This window comes from Paroedura picta, chromosome 4 (genome assembly GCF_049243985.1).
Source record: "Paroedura picta isolate Pp20150507F chromosome 4, Ppicta_v3.0, whole genome shotgun sequence".
NCBI lineage: Eukaryota > Metazoa > Chordata > Lepidosauria > Squamata > Gekkonidae > Paroedura > Paroedura picta.
The window spans coordinates 91,399,963-91,416,757 of NC_135372.1; the positions used below are offsets into that span (position 1 = coordinate 91,399,963).

Sequence of the window (16,795 nt, forward strand, 5' to 3'; positions counted from 1 at the left end):
TTCAAAATCAGAGCTCCAGAATTTGGCCTGAAGGCTGAACTGTGGAGTGGGCCAGCAGAAATCCAAGAGATGCCAGTCCTCAAGCACTACCGCTTGAGAGCAAGTCACTGCATGAGCAGTCATCAAGTGATGGACGTACACATTTGTGTGTGTATGTATGAATCACCAAGGGCTATGTACCGGAGGCCCACCCAGGATTTACCCTGACTCTAAAGATGTCGTTGAGAAGGAAATTATCTCTAAGGAAAGACAATGATTTCCACAGGAGGAAGGAGGTAAAGCAGCGGCAACAAATGCGAAAAGGAATGTCCCATTTCTTGGGCACTGGTCTCTGGGCCACTGCTTTGGAAGGAAAACAAAAGCTTCCACCTCTTCGCGTTTATCAGTTCCCAGGAATCGCAGTGCTGGTTGCTTTATTCCATTCTGTCTTTATGCACTGTTCCCTTTAAGTCAGCCTCCTCTGTCCGCAGGTAAGGAGGAGCACCACAGTGCAGAAAGCTTGTTATGTATTCGCTGCATGCCTAACTGCAGAACCAATTGTAAGCCAGTGTTTCCCCCCACTAATTGAACAGAGGCTCACCACAAACTGTGAAAATGCTTTGCATTCTGATTGAAAAGGATAATCAACCATGGCCCTTAGCTCAGCGCATACAGTCCTATTATCTGAAACATTCTGTCATGTGTAGCATGCTCCATGCCTGACCCAAGAGGGATTTCATCCAGAGGACACCTTGCATGCCTTTCGCTGGAGTCGCTCGGCCCTACAAGAGTTCCAATAAAGCTTCACTAACTGAACCTGTTTGCCTGAGAGGGCGAGTGATTTTTCTTCCGCTGATTCCAGTTTAGGTAATACCCAGGCTGGGAAGGGGAGAGGCAGAATTAGGGAGGTGCTGGGAATGATGACCAGACAGTATTGTGTGAAAGACAGTGCTGGTATTGTTAGGTTATGGACATAAAACCAGAAAAGAGAAATCTTTATCATAGTCAAAATGAAAAACAGACCTGCTGGAATACCTTTTCCTTGTGAATGATTCACTTTGACTTTTTGGAGTATTACGGTATGTGTGTGTGCGTGTGTGTAAAAATCATGGTCGGATTTATTTTGTTCTATTTTGTTCACATAAGATTGATCATAATTGATCCAAGCAATCCTTGCCAGTTTGTGTTCCCAAACGGTCTCTTCAAAACACTCCATTCCAAAGGGTGATGGTCTGCCTTTGAAATTCAGAGGGAGGGGGGAAAGGAGCACATGATCACCATCCATGATTTTGCATTGGTACACAAGGGGTTAAGTACAGCAGTTGAAGGCTGCAAGCTTTGTCAGGGTTGTACTATTTTTCTAATGCATAAGGAGAAGGGAGGCTAGGAGGGAGGAGAAAGAGGTAAAATCCAATGAAAAGAGACCCTGAAGCAAAGCCTAGAGAGGTGAGGAGGATGGCAAGCATCAAGAAGCATAACCAGTCGGGTGTGCACAAAATTCTGTCCTAGGGAGTGAGTCTGAAAGGCGGTATTTCTCTTGCCTCCCCTCCCTTAGTTCTTGAATCCTGACTCTGAGTGGGTAAAGAAGGCTGCAGTCTACTGCTGAGGATGGGATGCCAGGGAGCCTCTCCTGGGGAGGGAGAAAACCTTTGACTGGGCTTAGCAACCAGCAGCAGAAGAAAAAAACCAGCATCCTGAGAAGAGCACTGAATGGCCCCCTGTGGCTATCGCTGAGCACCTACTCAGACCAAGGAGAGGTTGGACAGCTGGCAATGCAGCAGTGGGCTCAGGACGTGGATATCTCAGGAGGGATTTCTGGCTGACATCTGGAGGCCACATGGAGGAGTCTGCTGGTTCTTAGGACATGTCCTGCATGCAGAATGAACCTGGGTGCTTCTTTGATTTGGACCTGGCTGCAGCTGGGTGAGCTATGTGTATCAGAGAGCATGATGCTCTGTTTCATTTGCTAAGAAGAAAGACCAAGAGACCTCGCTGCAGAGGACCCTACGTGAGCAATACGGTTGCCAAATGGTGTGTTGATTGCCCTTTCTCTCTTCAGCAATATATAGCTTTCTGTGTTTGTGTGTGTGTGTGTGTGTAACAGAAAGAGATGCATTTTTGTTTTTCACAATGCCACAGTTGCTGTCTACATTTCATAGCTAGAGCCTGCAATACAGCTGAGTGAGGGAAGGGCTGCATTTGAAAACTGGGTCTTTGCAGATGCTGTTTGAAACACCTTCCAGGTCAATTTTACTGCTGGTTTTCCAGGCAACGTCACACCTCTTGAGGACACTGGGGACATCAGGTTTTTGCTGAGTGTGGCATCTTCCCATTATCATACAGAAGGTTTTCAATTCAGGCAGACATTTCTTTGAAGAAAAAAGCTGCATCTACCGCCAAGAAGCCCTTCTGCTGTTTGGTCTCACCTCGCTATCAGATCTAACATCCTCTTCTTTCTTTCTTTCTTTCTTTCTTTCTTTCTTTCTTTCTTTCTTTCTTTCTTTCTTTCTTTCTTTCTTTCTTTCTTTCTTTCTTTCTTTCTTTCTTTCTTTCTTTCTTTCTTTCTTTCCATATTGAAGGAAGAACTTCTGGGATCTTTGGAAGCCTTCCCCTGTAAGGTCAGATAGCTAGACCCCTCCCCCCCTTTCAGGTAATGCATTTTGTTTTTCATTTGCTATTATTCCTTAGGCAATTAAAGGAGAAGAGCCTCAGCACAGAAATGCAGAAGCGAGAGACAGCAGTGATAGCAAGTGCAGATACAGAATTAGGAAGGGGGAGACGATGGGGGAAAGAAAGTGGGGGACTGGGCTGCAAAACTTGTTGTTGTTATTGTTGTTATGTGCGAAGTCGTGTCCGACCCATCGCGACCCCATGGACAATGATCCTCCAGGCCTTCCTGTCCTCTACCATTCCCCGGAGTCCATTTAAGTTTGCACCTACTGCTTCAGTGACTCCATCCAGCCACCTCATTCTCTGTCGTCCCCTTCTTCTTTTGCCCTCGATCGCTCCCAGCATTAGGCTCTTCTCCAGGGAGTCCTTCCTTCTCATGAGGTGGCCAAAATATTTGAGTTTCATCTTCAGGATCTGGCCTTCTAAAGAGCAGTCAGGGCTGATCTCCTCTAGGACTGAGGAGCAAAACTTGAGGATAATGTATAAGGCAGCATGTTACAACAGGAGGTGTGATGTTTGAAGCAACAGACAGTAATGTTTAAATCTGAGCTAGCTACCAAGGTATTCCTAGAGGTGAATGCTGAATGCTCTGAAGATGCTAGGGTATATCTTAACTCTTAAGTGCCAAAATGAAGTCTGGCAGCCCAAGTTTTAAATACTATACTAGCTGTGATAAAAAGGTACAATTTTGTAATTGAGAAAACTTTCCTCATTGCTTTTTTGTGCCTTTAAAGATTCCCTATATGGCATAACATGGTGGAACCGGAATTTTCAGGCAAATGAAAAGCAATGTATGGATATACTGTTAAGAAAGAGAAGGAAAATACTCTCATAATTATTTCTGTCTTTCAGCAGGACAGGCTTTTATGATCTACTCTTCACGTTTTCATGAGCCACCTCCAAGCACATGTGCTCACCCTTGCAACAGATATTGGACTCACCTTGAACCTTGTCCCACCACCAGACATTCCAAAAAGTTTAGATTAAAGGCATAAATATGACAGTTGCTACTGGAGACCCAACAGATGAAGCAGCAGCTTTGCCTGGTCACCCTCAGGATACCTACAACCCAGAAACTGACCATGAATGTTGTGAAAGGGTGGTCATTAACATCTCAGGACTGCGGTTTGAAACCCAGCTGAAGACACTAGCTCAGTTTCCAGAGACATTGTTAGGAGACCCTAAAAAGAGGATGCGGTATTTTGATCCTCTCCGGAATGAGTATTTCTTTGACCGAAACCGACCCAGCTTTGATGCCATTTTGTACTATTACCAATCCGGCGGCAGGTTGAGGCGGCCTGTTAATGTGCCCTTAGACATTTTCTCAGAAGAGATAAGGTTTTATGAACTTGGGGAAGAAGCTATGGAGATGTTCCGGGAGGATGAAGGTTACATCAAAGAGGAAGAACGGCCTTTACCAGAGAATGAGTTTCAGAGACAAGTATGGCTGCTATTTGAATACCCAGAAAGCTCTGGACCAGCAAGGATTATAGCAATTGTTTCTGTCATGGTCATTTTGATCTCAATTGTAAGTTTCTGCCTGGAAACTTTGCCTGTGTTCCGGGATGAGAATGAAGACATGCCAGGTGGCAGTAGCAATCCAAGCCCTTATTCCAATAACACTTTTGGATCTCAGCACCAAACATCTTTTACAGACCCCTTCTTTATAGTAGAAACTCTCTGCATAATTTGGTTCTCTTTTGAATTTTTGGTGAGATTCTTTGCCTGCCCCAGCAAAGCTGGTTTTTTTACCAACATCATGAACATCATTGACATTGTCGCTATCATCCCTTACTTCATCACACTTGGAACAGAACTGGCTGAGAAACCAGAAGATGGCCAACAAGGTCAACAGGCAATGTCCCTAGCCATCCTCCGAGTGATCCGACTGGTGAGGGTGTTCAGGATCTTCAAACTCTCCAGACATTCCAAAGGATTGCAGATCCTGGGACAAACTCTTAAGGCCAGCATGAGGGAACTGGGCCTCTTGATATTTTTCCTCTTTATTGGTGTCATCCTGTTCTCCAGTGCTGTCTACTTTGCAGAGGCTGATGAGAGTGAATCTCAGTTTCCCAGCATTCCTGATGCTTTTTGGTGGGCAGTGGTTTCCATGACAACAGTTGGATATGGAGACATGGTTCCCACCACCATAGGTGGAAAAATAGTTGGTTCCTTGTGTGCCATTGCAGGTGTATTAACAATTGCCTTACCAGTGCCAGTTATAGTGTCCAATTTCAACTACTTCTATCACCGTGAGACAGAGGGAGAGGAGCAAGCTCAATACTTGCAAGTCACCAGCTGCCCAAAGATCCCTTCTTCCCCTGACCTAAAGAAAAGCAGAAGTGCCTCCACTATTAGTAAGTCTGATTATATGGAGATACAAGAAGGTGTGAATAATAGTAATGAGGACTTTAGAGAGGAGAACTTGAAAACTGCAAATTGCACCCTAGCTAACACAAACTATGTTAATATAACCAAAATGCTAACTGATGTCTAGTTAATAAAAAAGTCCTAATATCTAAAACTCAAGTGGAACAATTGCAGATGTTGCATAATACCTTGCATTGTAGTTAATACAATATGTTCTACAACGTGTATTGGTTCTGCATGGAAAGCAATAGTTGTGTAAGTGACTCTTTTTAACATTTGATGCTCAATAAGCTTTCATGCAATCTTTTTCCATCGCAGACTTCTGGGTTTCCAAGTATATGGAGCATTTAAGGTAAAAAAAAAAAAGTAACAATATCAAGTGAAAGGCATTTGAGAGAAGGAAAAAAACAACCACCTCCCTATATAAACAAAAACTAACAAATGCCAGCTAGGTACATAACATTTAATAGAATTCAGCCCATGCATAAATATATTCCAAGGAAATAGTATGCAAGTAGCTTCCAATCGTACAAAAGGTCATGTATAGTTTAACTGATGAAACATCCATCTAAATTACTTCAAGGCTCAAATTTCCAGACCAGAAATGCCAAAGGGAGAATATACCATGCAGGGTTGTGCTTCTGAACCAAAAATGCTGCATTGGATTCATCTACTGCAGCATGTCAGTGTGAGGCTTGCGGAAGGGGGGGGGGGGCTGTTTAGTAGGGCATTTTCTGTTGCTTTGGTAGAGATACATCAAGAGCCTAGAGACAATTCCCCCCCCCCTCAAAAATCAAATGTATTTTGCTTGGCAGAGGGTCACCCACATATTCAGAACTAAAAAGCATCCTGTTTCAAATGCTGGAGAAACTAAGCTGTGGCCTAGAATATATTTATACTGCAGTGAAATGTAACCAGTATTACAGTACAGCTGCATGGATATTTGTTGCATGGATCTTAATATTTAATACCCAAAATATATCTATTTTCTTAAGTAGACAATAGAGTATTCCTGTTTTTAGTGTTTCTAGATTATCTGGTGGTTTGAAGGAGGTTCATGCACAATAAAAGGGGGAAAAAGGCAAGGGGCTGAAGAAGGATGAGTGCCAAGCACAAATTTGATAAGCAAGACAGATTCCCCATGTGTTTGCTGGCATGTATATGCCAAGCCAGGGAAGGTGCTATGAAGAGAATGCACCTGTCTTCAACATGTAGGGAGCAACTGGTAATAAATTAATGTTGGTATCATATACAGAGATCTACAGCTGACTTCAAAGGCAGATCTATCAGACATAATTGTGTGAGGCAAAGGATCTCTAGATGGTACTGTTAAACAAATGTTAAGCAAACATTTGATATGCTATATATGGGACCAACAGAGAACAGTCATAGTGCTTGAAAGTGTAGGCAGCTCAAGAAGTATAGCTAATGTGTCAAGGTACAGAGTGCTATTGACAGTTTGATTCCCTGAACTATGTTGTCTTGCGCTGGGTCTACCTTGAATTCTTTAATGCATCTTCTGAGTGTGTATGGGTGCATGCAATAATGTCAGACCAAGGTTACTTGTTCAGGTACAGACAAATTTGTCCTCTGGAAGTGGAAATTAACAGAGCTGCAGCTGTTGGCTGCAGCAGCAGCTGAGGAGGTGGCTGTGTGAGGATACGTGCAATACATGACTTAGGGGTTAAGGTTTCCACTGGGGTGTTGTTATTATGCAAAGAAGTCAATGTTCTGCAGCTTAGAGTAAAAGAGTCCATTTTCTGCCTTAAGCCAATAAATCTGTTGAAAATGCTCAGTGGTAGCAAAATCTGACAATTATGACATTTCAGAATTGGTTTGGTTGCTTTGACTCAAGGAAGCAATAGTACTAGCCAAAAGACTTCTAAAAATCATGGACTGACAACCTGGCTTGCCACTTGGGGCATGATAGTACCTCAGTTCAGTCCCACTATGCTATCACCATCCCAGGAAAACAGCTTTTGACTATCAGAAGAAGGCAGGTTGCGAGTTAATCCCCCTTTTCTTATTCACTGCATTTAGCTGATGGTATGTTGATCCTTAGATTGTTAGGGTGGCTGCTTACCACTATACAGAACCCACTGCCTCTCAACAACATCAAGACATCCTTGGTATATATGTCTTTGACATTATCATTTAAAAACCTGCAGAACTATAGGCACTTTGAAATTGCTTCAAACCATTGCAAATGGCACATAATTGTAGTTCCCAAGAAGATCATTGGTTGTTGGGAGTATGACTCAGGTGTCTTGCTGATTGGTTCCCGTCTTGTATTAACAGAGGTGAATTCATTGCAAGGGCTTGTTGCAGATGTAAACTAAAGGAATCTGAACAGAGGTTGGTGTGTGGTAAAGTGATTGTGCAGTTGTTACACTACAGTTTGCAGCACCTCAATTATTGTAGATACTCACTTTCAGCTGTTTTGCAGTGATGCAGAATACCTAGATGGAACGATGAGCTAGTTGCCTGCTGAAGTATAACCCATATATTGCTTTATCTTAGGCTCCACTCTGTCCATGCTCCTTAAGATCCCAGTTTTATTGTGTGAATTGGCCCTAGATGAAGTATGTTTGTACAAAGGGGGCAATAAAGCACAACTCCATTTGAAATGGAATGTAAGAGATTCCTGCAGAGCCGGTTCTTGGTTCTTTGCATGGGGTTTGATTCTACGCACATTGCAGGAAAACCAGCTCTCACAATGCCAAGCATTCCCTAAAAAGCCTAATTATATTATAGTGATAAAAATTTAGGCTGCTCTGTGTCACTTTTTCATTCCATTTGAAAAAAGGCATTTACTAAACCTCTTTGTTATTTACTGCAATGTATATAGCAAAGGCCAGAAAACAATGATTTCTTCCAGAAGTAACAAAAGAAAATATCACAGTTGATCTGATTTGGGAGGCTTAACTATCACCTAATCAGCAGTACTGGAGTTTTTGCATTGCAGGATTAGGTCCACCTATGTCATAGTGCCTTGGACCATTATTGTAGAATGCTGACAAAGGAACAGCTTGGCATTACGTCTCTAATTACTTGCTCTCCAAGTATGCCATGAATTTAAATAGCTAATTTTGGAATATCTTTCATTGCAGTGAGCAGGGATGGAATAATCCGTCCTATTGCCTTAAGCCACTGCTAAAAATATTCTGTCTCTTCTCTCTCTCCCCCCCCCCCCCCCCAATGTATGTAAAGGAATAAATACACTTGGTTCATGATCTACATAGGACAGACTGCCTGTCCTGGAGATGAAGGAAATTGTCTATGCAAAAAAGCATGGGGGTGGGGGTTACTTCAGGGGCACAATTCTGGGCACAATTCTCATGTCATTATGGGTTAGAATCTGTACAGCTCCAGAGACCAAGTGGACCAGCATTAAACCAGCTGATTTCAGTAGTAGTTGTTGCTATTTATACTAGCTGAACTCACTTTAGGGATAATAATGACATTTAGCACTTTTGAGTGAGAAATTCTTGTGCAGGGGGTTTCCTTCACTCCCTGCCATTAGGTTGGGTGCCAAACCAGCATACATCCCATTTTATTTAATGTTACGCACTATTACGGTAGCTCATTATCTTATTTTCATGTATTTCCCTTTCTTCCTCTTGCAGTTTCAGATATTGGATCCCTCCCCCCAATCTAAAACATTGAAATATTTGCAATTGCAACAGTGCATGCATAATAATTGAGCTGCAGGATACCCAAAAATGTGCCTTCCAAAAAAGGAGCCTTAACAAGAAATTGGAAGAAGAAATTAAAGGATAGGTATACAAATGCAGTAGCTCAAAGCCACTATCAGATTTTTTTCCCCATGACTGAAACGGTCCCATAATATATAATTATAATAATAAAAAGTGGAGAAACATCTAAGGAGAGGGGCAGCATAAGATTTGCTTGTAGACCAGCAGCAGAAAAGTTTGCTCCCATTTTACAAAGCATTAGAGGAAGCTTTTATGTAGGAGTCTAAACAGAAATCAAGTGGTCAGGAACATCAGGTGGCAGGAGGTGTGGAGTAGGATCCTTACATCGCGGATCCTGTGAACAAGTGGGTTTGGAGTCCAACACCCTTACAGTTGATGTCTTCCTGCCTGTTCCATGCCTGGCAGCAATGAACTGAGGCTAGTTAGAGGGCTTTGAACTCTTAACTAGAGAGCACAAGCCAGTGTTCTGTTTCAGGGAGGCTCAGGCCCCATCCTAAGCCCTGTTTCAAAAGACTTTAGGATAGCAGCTAAACCCTATGCCAGAATATCTCAGAGATACACTCAGAGATAATCCTGCCAGCATTTTGTCTGTTGTAGCCCTGACGTGCCTGCTGAGTGGCTTCCCAAAAGCTTGGTCAGGGCAATACCTGTTCTGCCCCTGGAAGGGTTAAAAAGACAAAACCCAGAACTTGATGATAGTATCATGTAGTGGAAGGTTGAGATGCCCGACATGGAGCCTGTGTGTCTTCTGCTGTCACTTTTCAAACTTTGTACCAAAACAGACCTAAGTCCGAATGAGAACAAAGCAATCTCCTCCATGGGCCTTGTTGTTGTTATGTGCGAAGTCGTGTCCGACCCATCGCGACCCCATGGACAATGATCCTCCAGGCCTTCCTGTCCTCTACCATTCCCCGGAGTCCATTTAAGTTTGCATGGGCCTTAGCCCTGATTAACCAAGGCAAGCTGCAAAACAAACAAAGAAAGCTGGCAGCTTTACAACTATGAGGTTCCAACTGCCCAGTTTGGGTATAAGTTGTTGATTAATGACGAGATGCTGAAATATTGATCCTGCACAGTACAAGACTGTGATTAGACGTCTTGTACGGCTGGTGAGAGAGGAAGCCAGGAGAAACTGTAATAGGTATAGATTTCCCTCCAAGGTCAGATTTAAGATTTATGCAAGATTTGCATAAGGATCTTATTGGAACCTGGACACTGTCTAAGTGAGACTAACAGCTTCATAGCAGCAGGGAGTCGCCATCCTAACCTAGCACAGTCTAACTACTTGTACTTTGCCGGAGTGTTGTGGTGCAGAGCTGAAACTGCAGACCACAGCAGGTGGGAAGGAGCAGATGGTAATGTTGGAGCATTATGATGAATGCAGAACTACGGCTAAGGCAGGGCTTCCTTTCACCATAGGGTGGTTCGATTTGCCTGTGCAGTATCTGGATAGCAATCCAGCCATTGAGCTGCTAATGCTAAGTGCGACTGTGAGGGAGGTTATTCAGGGCTGGGGGTACATGGCAATATACTGTAGATAAACATAAAGCAACAACGTGCGAGGTATGTCCAATAAATAATGGCCTTAAGTTCATGTGTGGGAAGCTGCTTGCCTCTCCCTGGATGACATTCCAGAAAAATGGCGGCTTTGGCTATTTGAGCAACTGGTAGTGTGAAGATTGTATAAAAAAGAGGAAAATATGAACCCAGCAGGTCTTATGCAATCAAAAAGCTTGTCAGTTAAGAATGTTTAACTTGGACATGCTTTATTAGCAGATGTTGTTTGTGTTTGAGCCAAGAGGTCAGATCTTATATCTAGAACTCAAACATATTCCCTGATAATCCACTTAATATATGAATAAAATAAGGTGGGCTGAAATGGGAGGAAAAATGAAGAAGGACTTGGTTGGTGAATAGAATGTACCACAGACCCAGTCGTCTGAGTATCTAAGGCCATTATAAGATCTGCTTTTGAATTTGAAGTAAGGGCTTAGTATGCTCTTAATCATCTATGTTTCTTCAACCTGGGTCATGCCTTTTCTCTTGTGGTGTTGTGTACAGTGCTAAAACAGTTACAAAGTTCAAACTTACCTCAAAACCTGGATGTTTGAGGAAAGGTATTCTGAGGCACTGTTTCTTTATTCTTCATTCTCTACATTTCCCAAGGCTGAGTTTTGACTTTCAACAAAGGTTCTAGGGCTAAACCATGAATAGCTCTGAGTGTGGCTTTGTTGACAATTAAAACTAGCTGTTGGACTCATCCCCTTAGCTTTGTTTCAGCCACTGTACTTGCTGATACCGTAAGTTATCTGTCTCCTCCTCCAGGCTTCCTAAGATAGGAGGTCAAAATCACTGCTTCAGTTGACAAGCTAGGGGAAAGCCCTCCCCTGTCCTGCACATGCCAGGGTAAAGGACAGAAAGATTTTTCACTGGTTTCTTTACTTGCCAGTCAGATGATGGGTTTCCCTATTGCTGACAATAAAGAACCAAGAAAAGATAAGATTTTGTTAATAACTTTTGGTTTGATATCAGAAAACTTTAACATTTTCTGGCTGATCTGTCCAACAGACAATTTTAGAATCTTTAAAATAAATTAATGCTTAGAAAAGGGTTGAGGGACAGGAGACCTACCAAGCTGAGCACAGCCATGCAGGGCAGCTTGTTGGTCTTAGTCTCCTGTTTCTCCATCTTCCCGGGAGTGACAAAACAGGGTGTGGAATGGTGTCATCAGGCATCTGACAGACTGCAGGGCATAGCTGCTGGGCTGTTTGGTTTGATGCAGGTTTGTCTGTGTGTCAAGTAAAGTCTTATCCTATCCTTTTCTGCAGGGAGTGAACAAGGTGTGTCTTTACTTATTTTATATTCACTGTAACCCTGAACGATAGAGTATGCTGAGAGAGAATGATTGGAGCAAGGTCACCCAATAGGCTTCATGCAGTGTGTGGAGCTGCAGAATCTGGACCAGATAAATTGCTTGGACATCATGTGGAAAACCTGTAAATGGAACTTCTGTCCAGCACATAGGGACAATCGATGCCCTTTAGATTCTGATAGCTGTCACACCATAGAGCAGAACTGGCTATAGAACTAGATGAATACCATTCTAGACATTGATCACCTGAACATTAGGTTCTTTAATGTGGTTATTCCACACAATGTGGCAATAGTCTAGTCCTTCATTAAGGTCATCCAGTTTCAATCTTTTAGGTTTTAGAAACAGCAGCAACTATACTTTGCCAGCAGAACAGAGAGTCATTAAAACACATTTTCTTAGGCACCTACCAAAACTGTGTGACTTAGAGATCTTCAAGACATTCAACTTTTTGTTCAAGTTGTGTTCTTAGTGCTCTTTAGCATGCACAGGCCAGATGGGTTCCCACTGCTCAGATTAAGCTGCATGTAAGGGGATGCATTTTTCCAGCATTGGATTGGCTGCATTTTGTACCCAGGAAAAGGCAATTCTTCCACTAGAAAAATTCATTTATTTTGATTGAGGTTGGGTGTGGAATATGGACATATGAGCATCATGTATACCATTTAGATTGCCAGATATGAGCAGGATATTGTAGTGCTGCCTTTGCTTAGGGATATGCAAGACTGACATGAAGGTTAATTTGTATTGGGGCACAGATTCAGTAACCATCAAAATAAATGCTTAGCAGCTACTTTAAACTTTCAGAATTACCAGAGATGCCACAAAGTATGTGATGGAATTTTAAAAATCTGACTTTGTAATGTGATGGCACAGGATGTTTAGATAATTTAAAACTTAGGAAAAATAACCTGGCCACCCAAATGCACACAAGAGTCTATCTGACTAAAGGTAGGCACATGATGAACTGGTCACTTTTCACCAAATCATAATAGCTGTTAGAAATGTATATAGGTGTATCTCTGCAGGTATCTTCTGCATTGTATTCTATAACCTGCATAACACTGTGCTATACCTAGAATGGTGTTAAGAGCATGCAGCATGAGGATTTATATGTATGGGTGTATTTGTGACTAAACCCACATCAGAAAAGTAAATGATAGAATGGGAACTGTTTCAAGAAAGATCATGCTTTGTAATCAAATCATTAATGAATCAACAATTGAATTTACCGCTGAGATCTCCTACTCTTCTGGAGTTTGCAATACACTAGAGAAGGGCCCAAATCTCTCAACAGATCCAGTTGCTTTTACCAGGTCAAATGGACTGAAACATGACACTCGGCACTCTCAAACAATGAAGAAAATGTTCTGATATCCCTTCTCCCTTTTCTCAAATAAGTGAAACCAAATCCCCCTTGGGCCTTGTGTGAACTCTAAACTGGATCTGAAGTCTGCAGTTTGGTCCCATCACTAGTTTTTATGTTACTATGCAGATGAAGCCAAATTACGACCTAAGGCATTTGTTTGTTTGCAGTGCACCTTTCCCATTTAAAAGACTTGTCACTCTTCACTGGTCCATAAAAGTGGAAGCATCCTAGATTACTTTCCACTCTACTTGTAGAACTGGTAACAAAATGGCCTCTAAACTGGAGGCATAGGAAATAGTACTTTGCAGCTCAGTGCAATTTTACGGGGCAAGTGCCCGGTTGAAGTAAAAAGGAGCAGGAGAAAGGCAGTGGAGAGGGATGCATTTATTACAAGGCCATGGGAGTTTCTCAGGGGCCAGCAACACAATTACTCTGAGTACCATGCTAGCTTTCTTCATCCCACATCCTGCCAAGATAGAGGGGAAAGGCTTTTAGCACTATAGATTGGCAGCTGTAGGATGGTACCTGGCATTCCGCACAATTCCCGGAGCACTATAGGAGGAAGAGACAATTCCATTTTGATAATCAGCAGCACACCTCCTCTTGTTCTTTTCTCCTGTAGTTCATATACATTGATTCTCTTTTGCGGAAAGATGTTTACCAAATATATTATGACATAAGAATTTGTGAGCTGGAGCCCACTTTGTTACCCTCAAAAGCTTCTGCCACAATGACTCTGATAGTATTTAAAGTCTCACAAGACTCTTCGGTGTTTTTACTACAGTGGGCAAATACACCCTTCTAAATGTTATGGGTCCACAGGAAAAGGCCCTCTTTCAAGCACAAATTCCCCACAAAAAAAAACCCCTCCCCTAATGCTTGATGCTGCTCACAGTCCCATGCTGCAGGTTTTTCGAATAGGTTTTACAAAGCACACTTTTAAATGTTCAGGTGTCTCTAAAGCCTTCAGCCCATTTAAAGTGCAGAATTTTATTACCCCACTTGGCCACATTTTGTCATCACCATCTAATCGGGCTCTTTTCCTTTGATTTGTGTCCTCTTCTAGCCCTTATCACTCATAACCTATCAGAAGTCTTTGTGCTACTATAGGCAAAGCTGTATCTGTATACACACCTTCTTCTTGAATCCTATGCCTTTGCTGGAAAGAGGGAGGGGGAGGGAAAAGACTCCTTGCCATAACATCTGATACCTCCTAGCTTTTAATGTCTATTGTTGTTATGAGCTCTTTATTCCTTTGAATCTTAACATTCAATCCCTGCTGTTATATCATTTCTTTATTCTTCCTCCTCTATCCCAGGTGAATTTTAGACTAAGACACATTTCAAAAAGCTATTCTCTCTCAACCTCTTCCCCTAAATCGCTCCTGCTCATAATTTGCAAAGCCAAATTTTAGAACACAAAGGTTTGGCTTGGCTGCACCATCCCTATGGCAAACTAGTAACAGTTCATTATTTGGTCCAAGAAACATTTTAAGGTGGTAGCTGGCAAATGAATTCCTTAGTTCTTGTTTATCTTCTCGGGTATATTTTGGCTTCTATGAAATGTCCAATGTTGTGTTATTAAGAATTTAATTCCAAATTTATGTCTGTGTAAATATGTAATGGAACTGCGTATATTCTTTCAAGATTTGTAAGGCTGTTTTCTACTGAGTACAAAGAATGTAATTAGTCAACTGCACCTGCTTCCCTGTTACCTGAGATGTTGCAGATGTCCTACGAAGTCATTCTACTAATTATTGCTTGAAATGCAAAAGAAAGGATATTGGATCAAATAAGTGTGCATTCACCTAATTTGAGAGAATCAATAAGGGAAGGAAATCCAAGAAGGACTCATAATAAAGATGCTGTGGAACTGAATCTTTTGTTTCCATGACTACTGGAAGAACGGACCAATAATGGTGAGAGGACGCTAAAGAAACAAAACTCATGGGAATGTCGAGTCATTTAACCATGTGTTCGCTTGACAAAAATTTAGACACCAGCTGTGTTTAAATTGCACAATGTGTATAGTACTTTTCATTGTTAATTCATAGGAGTCCTCAGCACCGACTGGACCCTAGGAGCTGAGATATTCCCAGTTGATAAGATAAATTATTTGTATATAAGGATAGTTATCTGTGTATATGTATATATACATACATACATATATATATTATATATATATATATATATTCCTAAATGGACATTTGCTGTCTGGTTGATCATGTGTGTACATAATATATTCTTCATAGGGTACCACCAATTTTGTAAATATCAGCTCCAGTTAAAAATAAATAGGTATATTGCTGAGAATTCATTTTGGCGTACGTTGTATGTGGCAGCAAAAGAAGAAGAAACCTTTGACAGGCTGATGATTACGATGTATTTTAATATCCTCTAAGGAATCCCTATGATGATGTCTTCCCTAACCACTCTTATCTGCTCACTGGTATCCTAGGAATAATGAAATTGTTCTGCAGCTAATCACTGATGGGAAACAGAGAATGAAAATTATTGAATCATTCCATGATGGTTAAAAATGGATCCCTTCCTTTCTCTCAGTGCAGTTATGACTGTATAACTATCCATAATGGTACCATGATGACTGAATGGAATCTTCAAGCTCAGAGGCAGGATATCACTGAATACAAGGTCTTGGAGGAGTACATCATGGGGAGACTTTGGAAAACGTATCTTTCTTGTAAGCTTCCAGGTATTTCTGGTTGGTCACTGAGGGAAACAGGATGCTGGACTAGATGGCCCTTTTGTCTGATCAAGCAGGATTCTTAAGTTCTCATGGATGTTCTTAAGACAATTCATTTTAGAGGATTTCAATAACATTGGCAACCTCTAACCCAAATACATTTGCAGAAATACTTAGTGAATGGTGTCTAGCAAATTAGTACACTTTAGAGAAATCAATGACTTTCTTAAAATTAAAGATGCTTTGATTATGAAGGAGAATAACACTTCAATGGCCAAAGGCAGGGCATCATAAACATTTGCCCATGTCAAGATGAATACTTCTTTCACAAGGCACTAACACAAAGCAGCACAGCAGCACTTTTTCAGTGAAGTGTCAAATTTCTTCCTGTACTCTTTTACCCGCCAATTCACTGTATAGTGCTTTACACTGTTGATGAGAGACAGTCAAGAAACAAGAAATGAAGAATGTCATGCTAGGCCAGCCAGCATCAGCTCCTTGGAAAGGACAATGGGCATATGCCTCCAAAGATTGAAAACATGCCATGTTACCAGGGAAAGGTGTTCAAGCCCTGCTTACTTCCTCTTGACAAACGCTGATTGATTGATTTGATTTGATACACCCGGACCCAGCTGGCTCATGACCATTTACAATAAAACCCTCAGTAAAACTCCAATAACAGTATATAAAAACTATCACAACTTTTAGGCAGTACAAACCCCAGTTTCAACACCCCCTTCTAACAATACCAGTTCAAAATAGCTCCCCTCCAGACCACCTACAAGCCTTGGAGAAGGCTCATATATCTGGCCCTTGATGTTCTGGGCCTTTTGAGGAGGGTCCAAAGATCTTACAAACACACAAGTACTCTCACAGAGCTGCTGGAAGTTTTAATTTCCAGAAGCACCAAGTTTGGTTCACACCTATTTTGAACAATGATCAAAACACTTTTATTTTCCCTTCTTTACATTGCCTGTAAAAAAGATCTAGTATGATATAGCTTCACTTTTTCTTCTTAAGCTCTACTAAAATCTGACAGTTGTGTTAGTCTTGTTTGTAGATCATGAATGAAGCATACATTTTTAACATCCACAGCATCACCATCTCCTCCATTGC

The 16,795-nt window shown here is 41.6% G+C and overlaps 2 protein-coding genes across 2 annotated transcripts in view; both read left to right on the forward strand.

Moving 5' to 3' along the window:
- Positions 1-3,565, forward strand: part of LOC143835829 (potassium voltage-gated channel subfamily A member 3-like) — a 73,660-nt gene extending 70,095 nt beyond the window's left edge. The window contains exon 2 of the mRNA XM_077334152.1: positions 3,502-3,565. The gene's annotated coding sequence lies outside the window, so the exon portion shown is untranslated. The remainder of the gene's footprint in view (positions 1-3,501) is intronic.
- An 81-nt stretch (positions 3,566-3,646) lies between these two features.
- LOC143835830 (potassium voltage-gated channel subfamily A member 2) lies at positions 3,647-16,004 on the forward strand. Its single transcript, XM_077334153.1, has one exon. It carries the CDS (start codon positions 3,647-3,649, stop codon positions 5,144-5,146), a length of 1,500 nt encoding a protein of 499 aa, XP_077190268.1. The 3' UTR covers positions 5,147-16,004.
- Positions 16,005-16,795: the final 791 nt, after the last annotated feature.